Genomic DNA, 18846 nt, shown 5'->3' on the forward strand with positions numbered 1-18846 from the left:
CCATAAACATTTCCAAGAAATGACGGTTACATGTATTTAAGAAGCCACAAATTTCCAGTTGTCTTTTAGTCAAATAAAAAGGAACAAAACTGACTGAATTCACTAAATAATCCAAATCAATTTCTGGAATTTTTGTTTTTAATTTTAGCACAAAAATACACCTCAACTTCTTTTTAGCCTTCAGTTTAACAAAGTTTAGTTGAATTTTTTCTGAAAGGTGATTTTATGCAAAGGGCATGATGCCCTGTTTTTGAATCCTGCTGCACAATTATGCAGCTCTACTGAACAGCTGAGTTATGCCGCTCCATGATCCAGTCAAGAGCAACTGCAAAAGGTAGCTAACATCCTATGCATATGAGCTTAGCAAAATGTACACACGTTTTAATTTTTTAATGCATTTTATGTTTTTTGATTATATCCAAATAATGACCTTTAACAAAGAACAGCCAAGGTTACAAATACCTATTAATGTTAAAGAGGAGCGGCTGCATTATGTTTTTGTAATATGTGTGCTTTTAGTTAGCAATGATTTTTACTGGGTAAAAATCAGAAAATCTTCAGCTTCAACAGATGGGCATTATAGTCTAGTGGTAAAGGTGTCAGACTATAAGTATTCCCTGATGCACTCTGACATTGCACAAATCACCTAACCTGTTGCCAGTCTGAAAAATTATACATAGTCACTTTTTCAGGATAAAAAAATATTTGAGATTTAGAGTATAGCTATGTATATATAAATTGCCTTGGAATGGTGTTGTCTATAGAAAGTACAATTTAAAATAAAATTGTACCTTGTTTGTTAATTTCTTTTTATTTAAACAAGCAGTAATTATTAAATTCATATAATATTAGAACAAGACAATGTTTGAATTTCTGCTGTTAGATAACAGATATAGAAATAATAAGTTGTTAATTCAACTAGGAATCCCATTCAAAGCAGGGACTGGTTGAAATGCATATCTGTAGCCTCAGGGGTCACATAGGGCTAAGTTTGAGAAACACTATTTTATTGGTGCAATAGATAAGCCTAGCACAATTACCTTTTAAGTTAATTTATTTAAATTCTGTGCATCTGTCTAGAGTGCAGAAAAATATAATTTTTTTTTAAAAGGATGTCTGTTTTCTTCTCATTCAGTTGTTTTGAGGTTTCTAAGCAAATTTGTCCTTTGCCAAATTTCAGTATTAAATCTTTTTTAAAAAATTGAGTTAATACATAATGATTCTTGTCTAAATTTTGATAAAAAATACTTCTATGTTATGCGCATGATCTCAGAAACTTTACAGTAGGGGTGACATGAGGATGAAGCATGATATTTCTAATTTTTTTGTTTGTTTTTATCCTACCCTGTTAAGAAAGTCCACTTTAAATGTATTAATCCTACTTAAATCCTATATTAAAAAAGTCTTTATCCTTACTGCAAAATGATCCAACCCCAAGGTATGCTAGTGGAAAATGTTAGTGGAACAGATAGTTATAGGTGTTAATACTGAATGAAGTCAGAAAATGTAAGATGTGTAGTCCAAAGGTAAAATTTGGGGAATTCTGCTATGTTAGGTGTGGTTTGTGGTGGGAACTATATCTAAGAAGGTATAAAAGATTAGAAATACTCAACAGAAGAATTGGAACTGAGAATTTAATTGATGGCAACCCAAAAGGATACATACATACAAAATATAAAATACAAAAATAAAATATAAAAAATATATCTAGTGTTGCCAGCTTCTGTAGCTGAGGATCGGACCGCCAAGGTCCCTGCCTTTGGCCAGCACCCACCACCTAACCGGGAGGAGGCCCCAGGGAAGACCCAGGACACGCTGGAGGGATTATGTCTCTCAGCTGGCCTGGGAACGCCTTGGGATTCTCCTGGAAGAGCTAGAAGAAGTGGCCGGGGAGAGGGAAGTCTGGGCATCTCTGCTCAAGCTGCTGCCCCCTTTGACCTGACCTTGGATAAGCAGAAGAGGATGGATGGATGGATGGATATCCAGTGTTGTTCCAGTTCCAAAGAAGGCAGGCACATCAGATCAGTAGCCTTTACATTCCACAGCATGAAGACTGCTGAGAGCCTGGGCCTGGACTATATGAATCCTCTTGTGAACTAATGAGGCTGTATTGATAAGGAGGATGAGACAAAGTGTAGTAGTCAGGTGACCAACTTTATTTCTTGATGGAAGGAGCATTGTCTCCAGTTTGACATCAGCAAAAGCAAGGAGCTAGTTATTGACTTTTGGAAGACCACCTGGTCACTATTCAGGGACTGGATGTGGAGTTGGTGCACTGCTGAAGTACTTGGGTTGGAACCATGTTAATGAGAAGCAATACGTCTTTATAGTACCTATAGCCAAATCAGAAGTTTTATTTCTTTTCAGTAATTCTTGTTTACAGTATACTTGTTTATTCCAATGTTTGTTTATATACTTTTTAATTGTTGTGCTTTAAAAAGCCCAGTTTCCCCCCTTGGGAGTAATAAAGTTCTATCTGTCTAAAGGAGTAAGCAGGTAGACAGTTCTAAAATAATAAGCAGAAATATTCAGTATTCAATAATTGATTGCAGATGGCAGAAAGGTTATGAAGCAGGCCCGTTATATAACTTCTCTGCAGGGTCAAATATAGTAAGTGGGTGTACTTGAGCTGCATGTACTGATGACTTGTGTTTTTGAAACATGGCACATTAAAGAATATTTAGTTCTCTCAGTATTTTAAGATGCTTCTAAAAGTAGGGTCATATCATTATATTTTACCTCAGAAAAAATAGGTTCATAGGAAGATCTTAAATATACATTAAAATGTTCCCAGTGTTAAATTCAAAGTGTTTTTGAGATCAGATCATATTGTAACAATTTTTATAACCTACCCAAGTAATGTAAGTTTGGTGTTGTATTTTTGAATGAAGGTTTTGAAAATATTTAAAATTAAATTCTGAATTAATTTTATTATGTTAATGGATAGTTGCTTTGACCAATAGATGACTTATATTTAATATATCCATTTACTGAACCCATTTAGTCCACCTAGGACTAAATAAACACCTAGTGCCTAATGTCCAACACACACGTTTATTACACTACTATTTACACAACTATTTACAGTTTGGCGGCCCCTTTTATAATGCTCCAGATGTGCTCCAGGTGCCTGATGATGAACTTCCGGCAGCACTCCCCAGTGTGGCGGAAGTGCTGCCCTTGCACCCGAAAGCACTCCGGGCGTGCACTATCCCTGGTCTGTCAGTTCTTCCTGGTGTCCCAGAAGCACTGTCCCCCAGGGATCAAGGACTGTCCAGGTGCCCAGGGAAGAGAAGTGCTGCTCTCCTGGTCCTTCCTTCCTCCAGGCATCTCGGTGGGGCAGGGTTCCTGGCCGTCTATCAGGTCCATAAATATTTGGACAGAGACAACTTTTAACTAATTTTGGTTCTGTACATTACTACAATGAATTTTAAATGAAACAACTCAGATGCAGTTGAAGTGCAGACTTTCAGATTTAATTCCATGGGGTGAACAAAATGTGAGGCAACTAAAGCATTTTTTTAACACAATTTTCATTTCAGGGGCTCAAATGTAATTGGGCAATTGACTCAAAGGCTATTTCATGGGCAGGTGTGGGCAAGTCCGTCATTATCAATTAAGCAGATAAAAGGCATGGAGTTGATTTGAGGTGTGGTGCTTGCATGTGGAAGATTTTGCTGTGAACAGACAACATGCGGTCAAAGGAGCTCTCCATGCAGGTGAAAGAAGCCATCCTTAAGCTGCGAAAACAGGAAAAACCCATCCAAGAAATTGCTACGATATTACGAGTGGCAAAATATACAGTTTGGTAATCCTGAGAAAGAAAGGAAGCACTGGTGAACTCAGGAACGCAAAAAGACCAGGACGTCCACGGAAGACAACAGTGGTGGATGATCGCAGAATCATTTCCACGGTGAAGACAAACCCCTTCACAACAGCCAACCAAGTGAACAACACTCTCCAGGGGGTAAGCGTATCGTTATCCAAGTCTAACATAAAGAGAAGACTGCATGAAAGTAAATACAGAGGGTTCACTGCAAGGTGCAAGCCACTCATAAGCCTCAAGAATAGAAAAGCTAGATTGGACTTTGAGATAGATAGATAGATAGATAGATAGATAGATAGATAGATAGATAGATAGATAGATAGATAGATAGATAGATAGATAGATAGATACATCCATCCATCCATCCATCCATCCATCCATCCCAAGGGGAAATTCACTTACTCCAGCAGCACCTTTCTGATACAAAAAAAAAAAAAAAAATATTAAATTACACATTGATAATAATGCAGGTAAAAACAGACAATAACTTTATATAATGTTAACGTTTAGCTCCCCCCCGCCTCCCCCCCCCCCCAAGGGTGGAATTGAAGAGTCGCATAGTTTGGGGGAGGAACGATCTCCTCAGTCTGTCAGTGGAGCAGGACAGTGACAGCAGTCTTTCGCTGAAGCTGCTCCTCTGTCTAGAGATGACACTGTTTAGTGGATGCAGTGGATTTTCCTTAATTGATAGGAGCCTGCTGAGCGCCCGTCGCTCTGCCACAGATGTCAAACTGTCTAGCTCCATGCCAACAATAGATCCTGCCTTCCTCACCAGTTTGTCCAGGCGTGAGGCATCTTTCTTCTTAATGCTGCCTCCCCAGCACACCACTTCGTAGAAGAGGGCGCTTGCCACAACCGTCTGATAGAACATCTGCAGCATCTTATTGCAGATGTTGAAGGACGCCAGCCTTCTAAGGAAGTATAACCGGCTCTGTCCTTTCTTACACAGAGCATCAGTATTGGCAGTCCAGTCTAATTTATCATCCAGCTGCACTCCCAGGTATTTATATGTCTGCACCATCTGCACACAGTCACCTCTGATGATCACGGGGTCCATGAGGGGTCTGGGCCTCCTAAAATCCACCACCAGCTCCTTGGTTTTGCTGGTGTTCAGGTTTAGGTGGTTTGAGTCACACCATTTAACAAAGTCATTGATTAGGTCCCTATACTCCTCCTCCTGCCCACTCCTGATGTAGCCCACGATAGCAGTGTCATCAGCAAACTTTTGCATGTGGCAGGACTCCGATTTGTGTTAGAAGTCCGATGTATATAGGCTGAATAGGATCGGAGAAAGTACAGTCCCTTGTGGCGCTCCTGTGTTGCTGACCACAATGTCAGACGTGCAGTTCCCAAGACGCACATACTGAGGTCTGTCTTTAAGATAGTTCACGATCCATGCCACCAGGTATGAATCTACTCCCATCTCTGTCAGCTTGTCCCTAAGGAGCAGAGGTTGGATTGTGTTGAAGGCGCTAGAGAAGTCTAGAAACATAATTCTTACAGCACCACTGCCTCTGTCCAAGTGAGAGAGGGATCGATGTAGCATATAGATGATGGCATCCTCCGCTCCCACCTTCTCCTGATATGCAAACTGCAGAGGGTCGAGGGCGTGTTGAACCTGTGGCCTCAGCTGGTGAAGCAGCAGCCTCTCCATGGTCTTCATCACATGTGATGTCAGAGCAACAGGCCAGAAGTCATTCAGCTCACTAGGATGTGATACCTTTGGGACTGGGGTGATGCAAGATGTTTTCCAAAGCCTTGGGACTCTCCCCTGTTCCAGGCTCAGGTTGAAGATGCGCTGTAGAGGACCCCCCAGCTCCGATGCACAGACCTTCAGCAGTCGTGGCGATACTCCATCTGGACCCGCTGCTTTGCTGGCACGAAGTCTCCTCAGCTCTCTGCTCACTTGCGCTGTTGTAATTATGGGTGGGGATGTCTCTCCTATGCTGGTATCAGCAGAAGGATGTGTGGAGGGTGCAGTACTCCGAGGTGAGAGTGAGAGTGGGTTAGGGTGGTCAAACCTGTTAAAGAAGTTGTTCATTTGGTTTGCTCTCTTCACGTCTCTCTTGATGGTGGTACCCTGCTTCGAGCTGCAGCCAGTGATGATCTTCATCCCATCCCACACTTCCTTCATGCTGTTATTCTGCAACTTCTGCTCCAGCTTTCTCCTGTTGTAGCGGTCAGGGGCCGCTAAGATTCACACCGTCAAAGATGACGGTGATTTATTTATTTTAATAGAAGAGATCCCAGGAACGTCCCCAGCCTTGGATCGACCCACACACACTCACAACAGAGACAATAAAGCACACTGGGAAAGGCAAACAATTACAAATATAATGACCCAAAAATAATTAATGAAAACAGTAATACCACCCCTGACCCCTTCGGCGATATTACATTTAACATATAAACATAAACACCACACAGCAAAAGTCCATATAAACCAAACCGGATGAAGATGAAAAGTGACAAAGTTAAGTCCAGCGATCTGTATGTTGAAAGGGAGAAGGAAAAATACAGTCCTACCGGTAGTTACTGATGATGAGGATGAAATCAGATGGTTGATTCAGGAGCACTCCACTCTTCCGGAAAACCAATGAATCCAACACCGTTCTCAGTGCACAGGTAGACAGACGATCCAGACCCCAACGAACGAATACAGTCCAGGACACAATGATTAATTAAAGTTCCAATAACAGCAGGCAGCAACGACAGATAAACGCAACACACACCGCACCCAACCAAAACAAACTTTTTTTTCTCCTTTTGCCCTCTGCCCTCTTTTAAACCTCCTTTGACCACCTTTGACTCCAGCAGCCCCTGCAAGGACTGATGGGAGATGCAGTTCTTATAAAGTAGCACTGCTACACTGTACTGCTTCTTCGCCGCCCTGAGCTGGACTCGGAGTTCCTTCTGCACGCACTTGAGCTCATGCTGATCACCATCTTTAAAAGTCCTTTTCTTCTGGTTCAAAAGGCCCTTGATGTCACTTGTAATCCATGGCTTGTTGTTAGCATAGCAGCGTACAGTTCTTACTGGAACTACAATGTCCATACAGAAGTTGATGTAGTCAGTAGTACAGTCAACAACTTCCTCAATGTTCTAACTATGTGATCCCTGCAGGATATCCCAGTCTGTAGTTCCAAAACATTCTCTCAGAGCATTCTCAGCCTCCGGAGTCCACTTCCTGAATGATCGTGTGGTTGCAGGTAGGACCCTCACTTTTGGTTTGTAGTGAGGCTGAAGCAGAACCAGGTTATTATCTGCTTTCCCAAGCGCAAACAGCGGGGTGGTGCTGTATGCGTCTTTAACGTTTGCATACAGTAAATCAATAGTCTTATTTCCCCGGGTGTTACAGTCCACATACAGGGATAAGGCAGGTAATGTTTTGTCCAGTGTCACATGGTTAAAGTCTCCAGCGATTAGCACAAGTGCCTCAGGGTGCTGCGTTTGTAACTTAGCAACAGCAGAATGGATGATGTCACTCGCTGTCTCCACGTCCGCCCGAGGAGGGATGTACATGATGACAACAATGACGTGTCCAAACTCTCTGGCAAGTAATAGGGACGCAAACTTACGGCCAACAGTTCGATGTCCCTGCAGCAAGTGGAGACTTTGACGTTAACATGTCCAGAGTTACACCACCGTGTATTAACATAGAGAGCGAGTCTTCCTCCTTTGTGCTTCCCACAGGTACTTGCATCTCTGTCCGCTCTAACTGTGCTAAACCCGGGTAGCTCCACGTTAGCATCTGGGATGGTAGTAGTTAGCCACGTTTCGCAAAAACACAACAAACTGCATTCTCTGTAGGTTCTGATATTTTTCACCAGCGCAGCCAGTTCGGCGATCTTATTTGAGATTGAGTTCACATTCCCCAGAATCACAGAAGGCACCGAAGGCTTAAAACGCCACTTTCTCGCAAGCCGCTTCATTTTTAGCTTAGTGACAGCTCTGCTGCCACGATACCGCCTTCTTACCTCGTTGGGTAAATAGGGAACCACAACGGCATTGGCATTCTCAGCGCTCGAAGTTGAGTACTTGAATAGACGAGTCTCGGCGTGTAAAAATCCATGCCCATGTTGTAAAAGTAAGTATGTCCAGGGAACAAATCCACATAAAATAAAGTGATAGGAGTGATCAATAAATAAAAATAGAAAAATAAAAGTAGGAAAGTACACATACACATACAGTCATACACGGAGCTGCTGAACAGGCTGCCACTCTCGGCAGCGCCGGAACTAAAGAACATCTAAAAAAGCCAGCACAGTTCTGGAAAAACATTTTTTGGACAGATGAAACCAAGATCAACCTCTACCAGAATGATGGCAAGAAAAAAAGTATGGAGAAGGCGTGGAACAGCTCATTATTCAAAGCATACCACATCATCTGTAAAACACGGTGGAGGCAGTGTGATGGCTTGGGCATGCATAGCTGCCAGTGGCACTGGGACACTAATGTTTATTGATGATATGACACAGGACAGAAGCAGCCGAATGAATTCTGAGGTGTTCAGAAAAATACTGTCTGCTCAAATCCAGCTAAATGCAGTCAAATTGATTGGGCGGCGTTTCATGATACAGATGGACAATGACCCAAAACATACAGCCAAAGCAACCCAGTTTATTAAAGCAAAGAAGTGGAAAATTCTTGAATAGCCAAGTCATTCACCTGATCTTAACCCAATTGAGCATGCATTTCACTTGTTGAAGAGTAAAGTTTAGAGAGAAAGGCCCACAAACAAACAGCAACTGAAAGCCGCTGCAGTAAAGCCCTGGCAGAGCATTAAAAAGGAGGAAACCCAGCATCTGGTGACGTCCATGAGTTCAAGACATCAGGCTGTTATTGCCAGCAAAGGATTTTCAACCAAGTATTAGAAATGAATATTTTATTTCCAGTTATTTAATTTGTCCAATTACTTTTGAGCCCCTGAAATGAAGGGATTGTGTTAAAAAAATGCTTTAGTTGCCTCACATTTTTATGCAATCGTTTTGTTCACCCCACTGAATTAAAGCTGAAAGTCTGCACTTCAACTGCATCGGAGTTGTTTCATTTAAAATTCATTGTGGTAATGTACAGAACCAAAATTAGAAACAAGTTGTCTCTGTCCAAATATTTATGGACCTAACTGTATAATTATATACAGGTAAAATTTCGTTACAACGAACTGCCAGGGACCAAAAAAATATTTTGTTGTAATGAAAAGTTTGTAGTAATGAGATTCTGTATTTATCACTATAGTGCTTTCTTTAACTTGTGTCCAGGCATTTGCAATCATTTCAATAGCTTCTTTCGTATTAATTTTAATATCCTCCTGTCCACAAGTTATGCTGACGAGAATTTTTCTCAGCATTTCATTGTGATAATACACTTTCAAGGTGCAAATGATGCCCAAATCCAATGGCTTAAGCACTTCTGTGCAATTGGGTGGGAGGACTTAAGTGCGAACATTATGTAAATGTAGAAACATGTTGTGGGCAGCACAGTTATCAATCAGAAGCCGAATCATCTTGTTAATCAATCAGAAAGTTATCAATCAATCATCAAGTTATCAATCAGAAGCCGAATCATCTTGTTCTTAATATTGTGAGGTTTCTGAACTCTTTTGGGACCCACCCCCCCGGGAACAACACACTGAAGTGTGTCCCGAAGCATGATTGCTGCATCTGTGGAAGATTTTTTGTCCATTGCCAGGGCAGGGCAACGGCAGACTCACAGCGGTGCAGTGAGGTGCCACAGAAGCAAATCCTAAAAGATTGGGGTCGCGCTATAAGTCTGTCTTACACCCCATAACATGAGGCTGAGTCTCAGTACTTTAGCAAAACCAGCTTTATTCAGCTTGAAACGGGAACAGCATGATTATTTATTGTAGCGTGATCTACCACTCTCCTATAAACAGACACAGCAGTCAGGCAGGGTTGTGACTAGGTTAGTGGCCAGGTAATACTGTTCCCTGCATTTACAATGTACCTTGTTTTCACCAATCGAGATCTTTTCTGTTTTCTTCAGTGAAGAGCCGCAGCAGAGCTGTTGATACTGTTGTTGCCCCGGCAACAGATAAACAGTCTTCCACAAACGCAGTGATCACACTTTGGGACGCTTTTCGGCGTGCTGTCCAGTTGGGAGAGGTCCCAAGAGAGTTTAGAAACCTCACATTTTATAAGAAATTCTCCACTCAGCTAGCTCCCCTCTTATTGGCAACATCTACAGAAGCTAGAGACAACCAAATACTACCTCAAACATTTCGACAAGCATTAATCACCGTCTTTCCTAAACAAAATAAGGACTTGTTACAATGTGCATCATACAGACCAATTTCACTCCTGAATAATGATGTTAAGATACTCTCAAAAATCCTAGCTAGAAGGATGGAGAAAGTGCTGCCCTCGGTAATATCACAAGATCAAACTGGATTTATTAAAGGCCGACACCTATCTTCAAATCTCCGACGCTTGTTTAATGTTATATATTCACCAACAAAATCAAACACCCCAGAGATATTACTATCATTAGACGCAGAAAAAGCATTTGATATGATTGAATGGAATTACCTTTTCACTGCATTGGAGAAATTTGGGTTTGGCCCGAATATTTGTGCATGGATCAAACTACTGTATACCAATCCAGAAGCTTCAGTTTGTATTAATAACATTTGCTCAGACTACTTTAAACTAGAACGTGGTACCAGACAAGGATGATCCCTTGTCACCACTGTTGTTTGCAATCGCTATTGAACCACTGGCGGTTCACTGCCGAAATTCTTATCAGATAAAGGGGATTGTCAGAGAAAGGCTGGAACAGAAAATTTCTCTATATGCAGATGATATGGTCTTATATATATCAGACCCAGAAAACACTGTCCCCGCTGTTTTAACAGCACTAACAGAATTTCAAAAGATATCTGGTCTTAGAATTAATCTGAATAAAAGTATACTCTTTCCAGTGAATTCACAAGCATATAATATTAGATTGGACACCCTACCTTTTACCATAGCAGATCAGTTTAAATACCTAGGGGTAAAAATCACAAGTAAACATAAAGCTCTTTATCAACAAAATTTTGGCGTCTGTATGGAAAAAATTAAGCAAGACTTGCATAGATGGTCAACCCTTCATTTCACTCTAGCCAGAAGAATTAACATTGTTAAGATGAATATCCTTCCTAAACTTCTCTTTTTATTTCAAAACATTCCAATATATATCAATAAATCGTTTTTTAAACAGTTAGATTCAACAATAACCTCATTCATTTGGAACTCAAAACACCCACGTATCCGAAGAGCGACCCTACAAAGACCTCAGGCAGAAGGTGGCATGGCTTTACCTAATTTTCAGTTTTATTACTGGGCAGCAAACATACAAGCCATAAAAAACCTGGACACAAATAAATGAACATACACAGGCTTGGTCCGCAATAGAAGTAAAATCCTGTAGTACTTCTTCATATTCCCTGCTCTGCTCTCCAATAAATGAAAGTTATCGCAAATATACTAATAACCCAATTGTGCTTTACTCACTCAGAATATGGAACCAAATTAGAATGCATTTTAAGATGGAAAATCTTTTATCAGTGGCACCTCTGCAAGAGAACCACCTCTTTCAACCTTCGCAAGTATATCCAGTTTTTAATACCTGGAAAAGTTTTGGAATTAAAATTCTCAGAGATCTTTATTTAGACTTCCTTAAAAAGCCTTAAGCAATTTTCCTTTAGTTAAGCTGTCCTTGTCAGGGGTGGGGTTTGATTAGTCTTCAAATTTGTTGGGTTATAAATTGATCTGTTTGTATGGAATGATTACAATGAAAATTAATAAAATAAAAATATAAAAAAAAAAAAGAAACCTTACATTTTCTTGAATGAGCGTCGCATTAATAGGAATGCTTCTTGAACAAGCATCACTAAACCACATAAAAACTGCTTTTTCGACGTCTTCAAATGCAGCAGGTCGCATACATTTGCAACCCAAGATTTTTCTTCTTTTTTTTTTTTTTTTTTTTTGCTGGTCCTTCCAAGAAAGTTGACAGTGTTGATGGAGAAATTCCGAATTTACAGGCAACGTCTTTTTTCTTTTTGACGCAATCAAGAGCCACAAACATTTTTTTTTTTTTTTCCTAATATGAACTGTTATCGTTTTTTCATGTTTACTGTTTCTATAGGAGGGTGACATTGAGTTAAATTCCAGTGGATATTCTTCAAATGTTGACGAGCAATAAGCAAAAGGTATCACTAAAAACCACCGAAAAACAAAAACAAAAAAAAACAAAAAAACAGTACGAGGAAAGTTCGAAGAAGAAAGAAATTTATTTTACAATGTTTCTATTTGGGGATCGTTATGCACAACTGAGCTGCAACCACAGAACTAACTGCTCTGCGGATGATTCAGTCAAACATTTCAAGGTCACTTCGTTGTAATGAAAGTATCTACTGAATGTACTTCGTAGTAACGAGATTTCTAAAGACTTGTGTCATATGGGGAAACTGTCGGGACCATAAAAATACTTCGTTGTAATGAAAATTTCATTGTAAAGATATTCGTTGTAACTGAATTTTACCTGTATATAAGTCCACATAGGACAGAAGCAACTATAAATTAAGAAAGGACTGTATGAAGCAGCTAAGTGCTACGTTTCTTGTAAAATTAGCAATCATTAAATACGCTTACTTCATTTGATATCCTGCCTTTTTTCTTTTTTTTGTTCCTGAAACTTCATTCCCTTCTGTGAAAATGTCATTAGATTTTGCATTAATTTATACCAATTAAAATTATCTAAATAAAGAAAAAAATAAGCCTAGCTGAATACATTTCTTTGTGATATTCATACAATTATTTTTTTTAACCCCAGAAGATATTTCAGAAGCAGACCAGCTTTGATAAACAGCTCGACTCCTTAACCAGCATGCTATCAGAAATGGAAAAATCTGATCCTTTTCGAGGCAAGGTGAGATTTATTTGATTGCTTATGTTAGCTTATGGTTTTAGATGAGGTTTCAACCTTAAAGTTGATATGACAGTGTGCTGCTAGCTTCATTCCAGTATTGAGCTTTTAGATGGCGCTAAAGTTTTAATATCAGAAATTTAAGCTGCAGAAGAGTAATCATGCATCTGAAGTAAGAATGTACTGCAGCAATCTTTTCAGTTGATGAAAAAAAACTTTTCCAGAAGGTGCAACTTTATTGGAATATTTTACTAACAAAATTTACAGACTCATTCAGCATTGTATAAATTTCTCAAAAAAATTAAAGGAGTACTTTGAAAACACATCAGATCTCAATGGGGGAAAATAAAATTATGCTGGATATCTATACTGATATGGACAGGTAATGTGTTAGGAATGAAAGGATGGCACATCGTTTGATGGAAATGAAAATTATCAACCTACAGAGGGTTGAATTCAAAGACACCCCAAAAATCAAAGTGAAAAAATGATGGGGCAGGCTAGTGGATTTTGCCAAAATTTCATTGCAGCAACTCCAAATCACACTCAGTAGTTTGTATGGCCCCCAGGTTGCTTGTATGCATGCCAGACAACTTCGGGGCATGCTCCTAATGAGATGACGGATGGTGTCCTGGGGGTCTCCTCCCAGGTCTGTTCCAGGGCATCACTGAGCTCCTGGACAGTCTGAGGTGTAACCTGGCAGCTTCGGATGGACTGAAACATAATGTCCTAGATGTGTTCTATTGGATTTGGCATCATCCTCCAGGAAGTGCCTACATACTCTCGCCACATGAGGCTGGGCATTGTTGTGCACCAGGAGGAACTCGGGACCCATTGCACCAGCATAGGGTCTGACATTGGGTCCAAGGATTTCATCCTGATACCTAATGGCAGTCAAAGGGCCATTGTCTAGTCTGTAAAGGTCTGTGCATCCCTCCATGGATATGCCTTTCCAGACCATCACTGACCCACCACCATACTGATCATGCTGAACAATGTTACAGGCAGCATAACATTCTCCACTGCTTCTCCAGACCCTTTCACGTCCGTCACATGTGTTCAGGGTGAACCTGCTCTCCTCTGTGACAAGCACAGGACACCAGTGGTGGACCTGCCAATTCTGGTATTCTATGGCAAATGCTAGTTGAGCTCCATGGTATCAGGCAGTGAGCACAGGGCCCACTAGAGGACGCTGAGCCCTCAGGCCACCCTCATGAAGTCTGTTTCTGATTGTTTTGTCAGACATTTACACCAGTGGCGTGCTAGAGGTCATTTTGTAGGGCTCTGACAGTGCTCATCCTGTTCCTCCTTGCCTAAAGGAGCAGATTCCGGTCCTGCTGATGGGTTAAGTACCTTCTACGATTCTGTCCAGCTCTCCTAGAGTAACTGCCTGTCTCCTGGAATCTCCTCCATGCCCTTGAGGCTGTGCTGGGAGACGCAGCAAACCTTCTGGCAATGGCACGTATTGATGTGCCATCCTGGAGAAGTTGGACTACCTGTGCAACCTCTGTATGGTCCAGGTATCGCCTTATGCTACCAGTAGTGACACTAACTAGCCAAATGCAAAACTAGTGAAAAAACAGTCAGAAAAGATGAGGAGGGAAAAATGTCAGTGGCCTCCACCTGTTAAACCATTCTTCTTTTGGGGGTCATCTCATTGTTGTCCCTCTAATGCACCTGCTGTTTAATTTCATTAACACCAAAACAGCTGAAACTAATTAACAACCCCCTCTGCTACTTAACTGACCAGGTCAATATCCCAGAAGTTTCATTGACTTGATGCTATACTCTGATTAAAAAATGTTCCTTTAATTTTTGTGAGCAGTATATTTTAGAGTTTTGTGACTATAGTAATAATAGGCTAAACTGGGAACTCCGATCCTAGGTTGAATACATACACTTGCAATCAAAAATATTCTAAACATTAAAGACACCTTTTTTATTTTTATTTTTTTTTTATTTTATAGAACTGGCACAGTCGGGAAAGGTTCTGTTACCTGGGGAAAGAAAGAAATGTTTTTAATTGCTGTATATGGGTTAGAAGGAGCTATTTTATAAAGCACCTAGAAAACTCCTCATTCACTATTCATATCTGTAGTGTGAAGGACATAACTGAGCTGATTTGTAATGCACCAGGATATAAGTTATGAAAGGTAAGCATAGAGGATATAGAGCCAAGTCACCATAATCACTATGTGAAAGTTCATATTTAGGGAAGGGAACCATGGAGCTGTGAAAACTGATATGAAGGTCGATATTAATTTTATTATCAATGCCTTGGAAGGATAATTTTGTCTAGGATCATCCAGATAAGAATTTTGTTTAAGAGTGCCTAGGAGTAGTTGCTGGCATTTGTCAGGAGACAGTCAACATTAATTGTCCATTTCAAACAAATTAAATGAAAAAAACAACTTGGAGGTTTATAATTATAGCTTCACTGTAATTTGGAGTTAATCTGTGCAACATAAAAGTTTTCATCCAAAAATACAGAAGTACATTACGGATAACCCTCTCAACTTTGCAGACCAGGAGCCCACTGATGTATGCAGGTGCAATAATGTTCAACTATGATAATGTTCAAGTATAATGTTCAAGTACTTTGATTTGGAATTGGTTTTCTTTTTGCCATCCACATTACCTCTTTATATTTTCATTAATCTGTACGTTTCTCCTACACCAATTGCTTGAACATGAATGTCATTTATTTCTTGCCTTGTTTGTTTTTAAAGTACTAAAGAAACAATGGTAATGACAACTGACAATATGGGTTTATATTTTTTATACTCCTGTGAATTGCACTGTATATAAAAATGTACAGTATTTAATGTGCATATGGTTCATGTTTTAATAGCTTTTAATTTTAGTGAGTGGCATTGTGAGCCTTGTAGATGAGCAGAATCGTTTGGGTCTGTTTACCAAAAAAGGTCAAATGATTTAAATCTCACGTATTTGTTCCTGAGACACATTTTTATAAATGAAGCTAAGAAGGAAATGATGCCTAATAGGCCCATGTACATGCTCAATAATGATAGCTAAAAGGCACACAGAACCATGCTGGCTGCTGTGAAAATGTACCTGGTTAATTTTGCACTATACTGTATATGTGTATTGTGGTGTAATTTGTCTAGAAATTACACAAAAGCAAATACTATACCTATAACTAATAGTGCTTAATATTTTCCAGTGATATACTTACTGTATATCACCTTTTCTTTTCTAAATTTCTTAATTTGGGATTATGTATGATTTGAAATTTAGAATATTCAAGTTTTATTCAAATGGGAAGAAACAGCAAAACTATTTAACACTGATGAAATACTAAGTATGTGTAATGCAGTTTTGTCCTTTGTAGCCTTGTAGGTGATCTAATTACTCAAAAGACTGTTGTCTGAGTTTTCTACATGTAAACTCCACAATATTTAAATCCATTATTTTTTTCCATATGCTGCTCAAATAATAGCATTACTACTTTGTGCCATTACTGGCAGGAAAGCCCTTCCATCTCAAAAGTCAAAGTGAACTTTATTGTCATCTCAGCCATATACAAGTATACAGATAGATGAAATTGCGAAGCTCAGGGTCCACAGTGTAACAATATGACGTGCAAATAATAAATTAAAAATAGAATTAAAATTTAAAATTAAAACACAAACAAGACAAGACCTTGTGCAAAGACAGCCTTAACCAGGGATAACTTTACAGTAAATTCCCAATCAGTTATTAACTATGATAATTCTTAAAATTGAATTACTACCAAGCCTTGTGCCCCTTAATAATTTTGTATTATACTAAGTTGTTGCAGTGTAATACTATATCATATTTAAATAAGACAAAGGAAAAACATATGAACTGTATTAGTTACGTGGCTTGTATGTTTAAAGTATTCACCTACATACAGCGTGTATAGAAAATGTTAGCAAAAAGGAATGACCTAATAGATAAGCAGATCTGGCAGATAAGGAGTAACTCCTATCATTTAAAACATCAATAAAAGTCTACTCGAGAAAATACAGCTCGAAGTGCTCTGAAGCCAAGACCAAAATGTCAAAGTTTATAGGATATGGAACCTGTAATGAAGTAAATTTGGAAACCCATTTTATGTTTGAAGAAATACTGTGGGAAAACTGTAATCTGGAATGCATCTGTATTAAAAATGTTATGATAAATTGCAAATATTATTACTAGGCAAAAAATATTATGCGTAAAAAATAACAAAAAGTAACTTCAGGTTTTATTAAACTGTATGGGCCACAGATCAGTACTGCTTACCAACTGTATTGTATTAGGTGGTGGCTTGTATCTTTTTGCAATGTTATAAGTGAATCTGTGTTACAGTAGTAGACTTGAATATAATTTTTACTTTGGAATAACCATAAATTACATAGTATAAAGTAGTTATGATTATGTAGCTCTTCTAATTCTGACTTACTTGTGAAGTCATTTAGGAGATACAAGTTATTTTTCTTTTGTACGATACTTTTCAGAATTGAAAGCATCGCAAAGACTTTACACATAAAGTGTTACTGTAAATAACATTTTGCACAGTTTTGTTATTCTGATTTTTCTTAGTTAGCTGCAATTATTTCTAACATCTTTCCAGTTGCTTGAGTGATGACAAGTTTTTTTCGGTACCTCTCCATGGAAAAATAACTCACAATTGCCTGTAGGTTATATTTATTTCATATTTAACAAAAATCAGACTATGCTTTAGAGTTTGATTGAACAGGATATTTTAAATAGTAACACAAGTTAAAGTGGCATGGACAAAAATGAAAGGACTTTTATCCTAATATATTGTTTAACAACCTTTAGAGGCAATCACTGCAAACAAATTATTCCTGTAGCTGTTACTGAGACTTACGCACTTATCAACAGGTAGTTTGTCCCACTTTTCCTGAGCAAACTGCTCCAGCTGTGTCAGGTTTGAAGGATGCTTTCTCTAGACTGCATATTTCAGTTCTTTCCATAGATGATCGATAGGATTCAAATCAGGGCTCATAGAAGGCCACTTCAGAATGGTCCAATGTTTTTTTCTTAGACATTCTTGGGTGCTTTTAGCTGTGTGTTTTGGGTCATTATCCTGTTGGAGGTACCATGACCTGTGACTGAGACAGAGTTTTCTGACACTGGGTAGTGTGTTTTGCTCCATAATCTTAAGATTTCATTGTTCCCTGCACAAGTTCAAGGCACCCGTGGCCAGATTCAGCAAAACAGCCCCAAAACATAACCAAGCCCCCTCCATGTTTCACAGTAGGTATGGTATTCTTATCTTTGAAACTTTCATTTTTTTCATCTGTGGACATAGAGCTGATGTGAGTTGCCTAAAAGCTATAGTTTTGTTGCATTTGTCCAAAGGACAAACATTGTGGCTTGCCAATATGCATTTTAGCAAATTCAGTTCTTTTTATTTTTTTCTTTCAACAGTGGAATCCTCCTGGGTCTTCTTTCATTGAGCCCACTGTCACTCAAAAAGTGACAGATGATCAGACACTGATGGACTTTGACCTTGGATTTCATTTTATATCTTTTTAGACATGTCCTTGGCTTTTTATCTACCATTCTCACTGTCTTTCTGCCCATTCTGGGATCGATTTTTATCTTGTGGTCATTTCTAAGGAAGGTGGCTACAGTGCCATGGACCTTAAACGTCTTATTAATAGTTGCAACTGTTGTCACGGGAACATCAGCTGCTTAGAAATAATCTTATAGCCTTTGCCTTTAACATGCTTGTCTATAATTTTCTTTCTTATTTCCTCAAACAACTCTCTCCTTTGCTTTCTCTGGTCCATGTTCAACGCGGTACATGCAATGATGTCAAAAATCTGAGTGAGTACTTTTCTCCATTTAGGCAGAAGTGGTAGCTCTGAGGTTAAGGATCTTCACTGGTATCCATAGGGTTGATGGTTCGAATCGCTGTTACTGCCAACAGAGGTCCAAATCTGCTCAGCCCTTGAGCAAGCCCCTTAACCTGCAATTGCTACAGGGACACTGTACAATGGCTGACTCTGCACTCTGACCCCAAGGTGTATGCGAAAACTAACAAATACCTAATACAAGAAATTGTATAAGGTGAAATGTAGAACACACTA

General features: G+C 39.3%; 1 protein-coding gene across 3 annotated transcripts in view; it reads left to right on the plus strand.

Annotated features, from left to right (window-relative positions):
- The window catches only part of zyx (zyxin), a 46264-nt gene that overhangs the window by 12732 nt on the left and 14686 nt on the right, over positions 1–18846 (plus strand). For all 3 annotated transcript variants that reach the window (XM_051931709.1, XM_051931707.1, XM_051931708.1), the window contains exon 4: positions 12665–12760. In XM_051931709.1, the coding sequence (XP_051787669.1) occupies positions 12665–12760 (96 nt within the window). The remainder of the gene's footprint in view (positions 1–12664; positions 12761–18846) is intronic.

This window comes from Erpetoichthys calabaricus, chromosome 9 (genome assembly GCF_900747795.2).
Source record: "Erpetoichthys calabaricus chromosome 9, fErpCal1.3, whole genome shotgun sequence".
Lineage (NCBI taxonomy): Eukaryota > Metazoa > Chordata > Cladistia > Polypteriformes > Polypteridae > Erpetoichthys > Erpetoichthys calabaricus.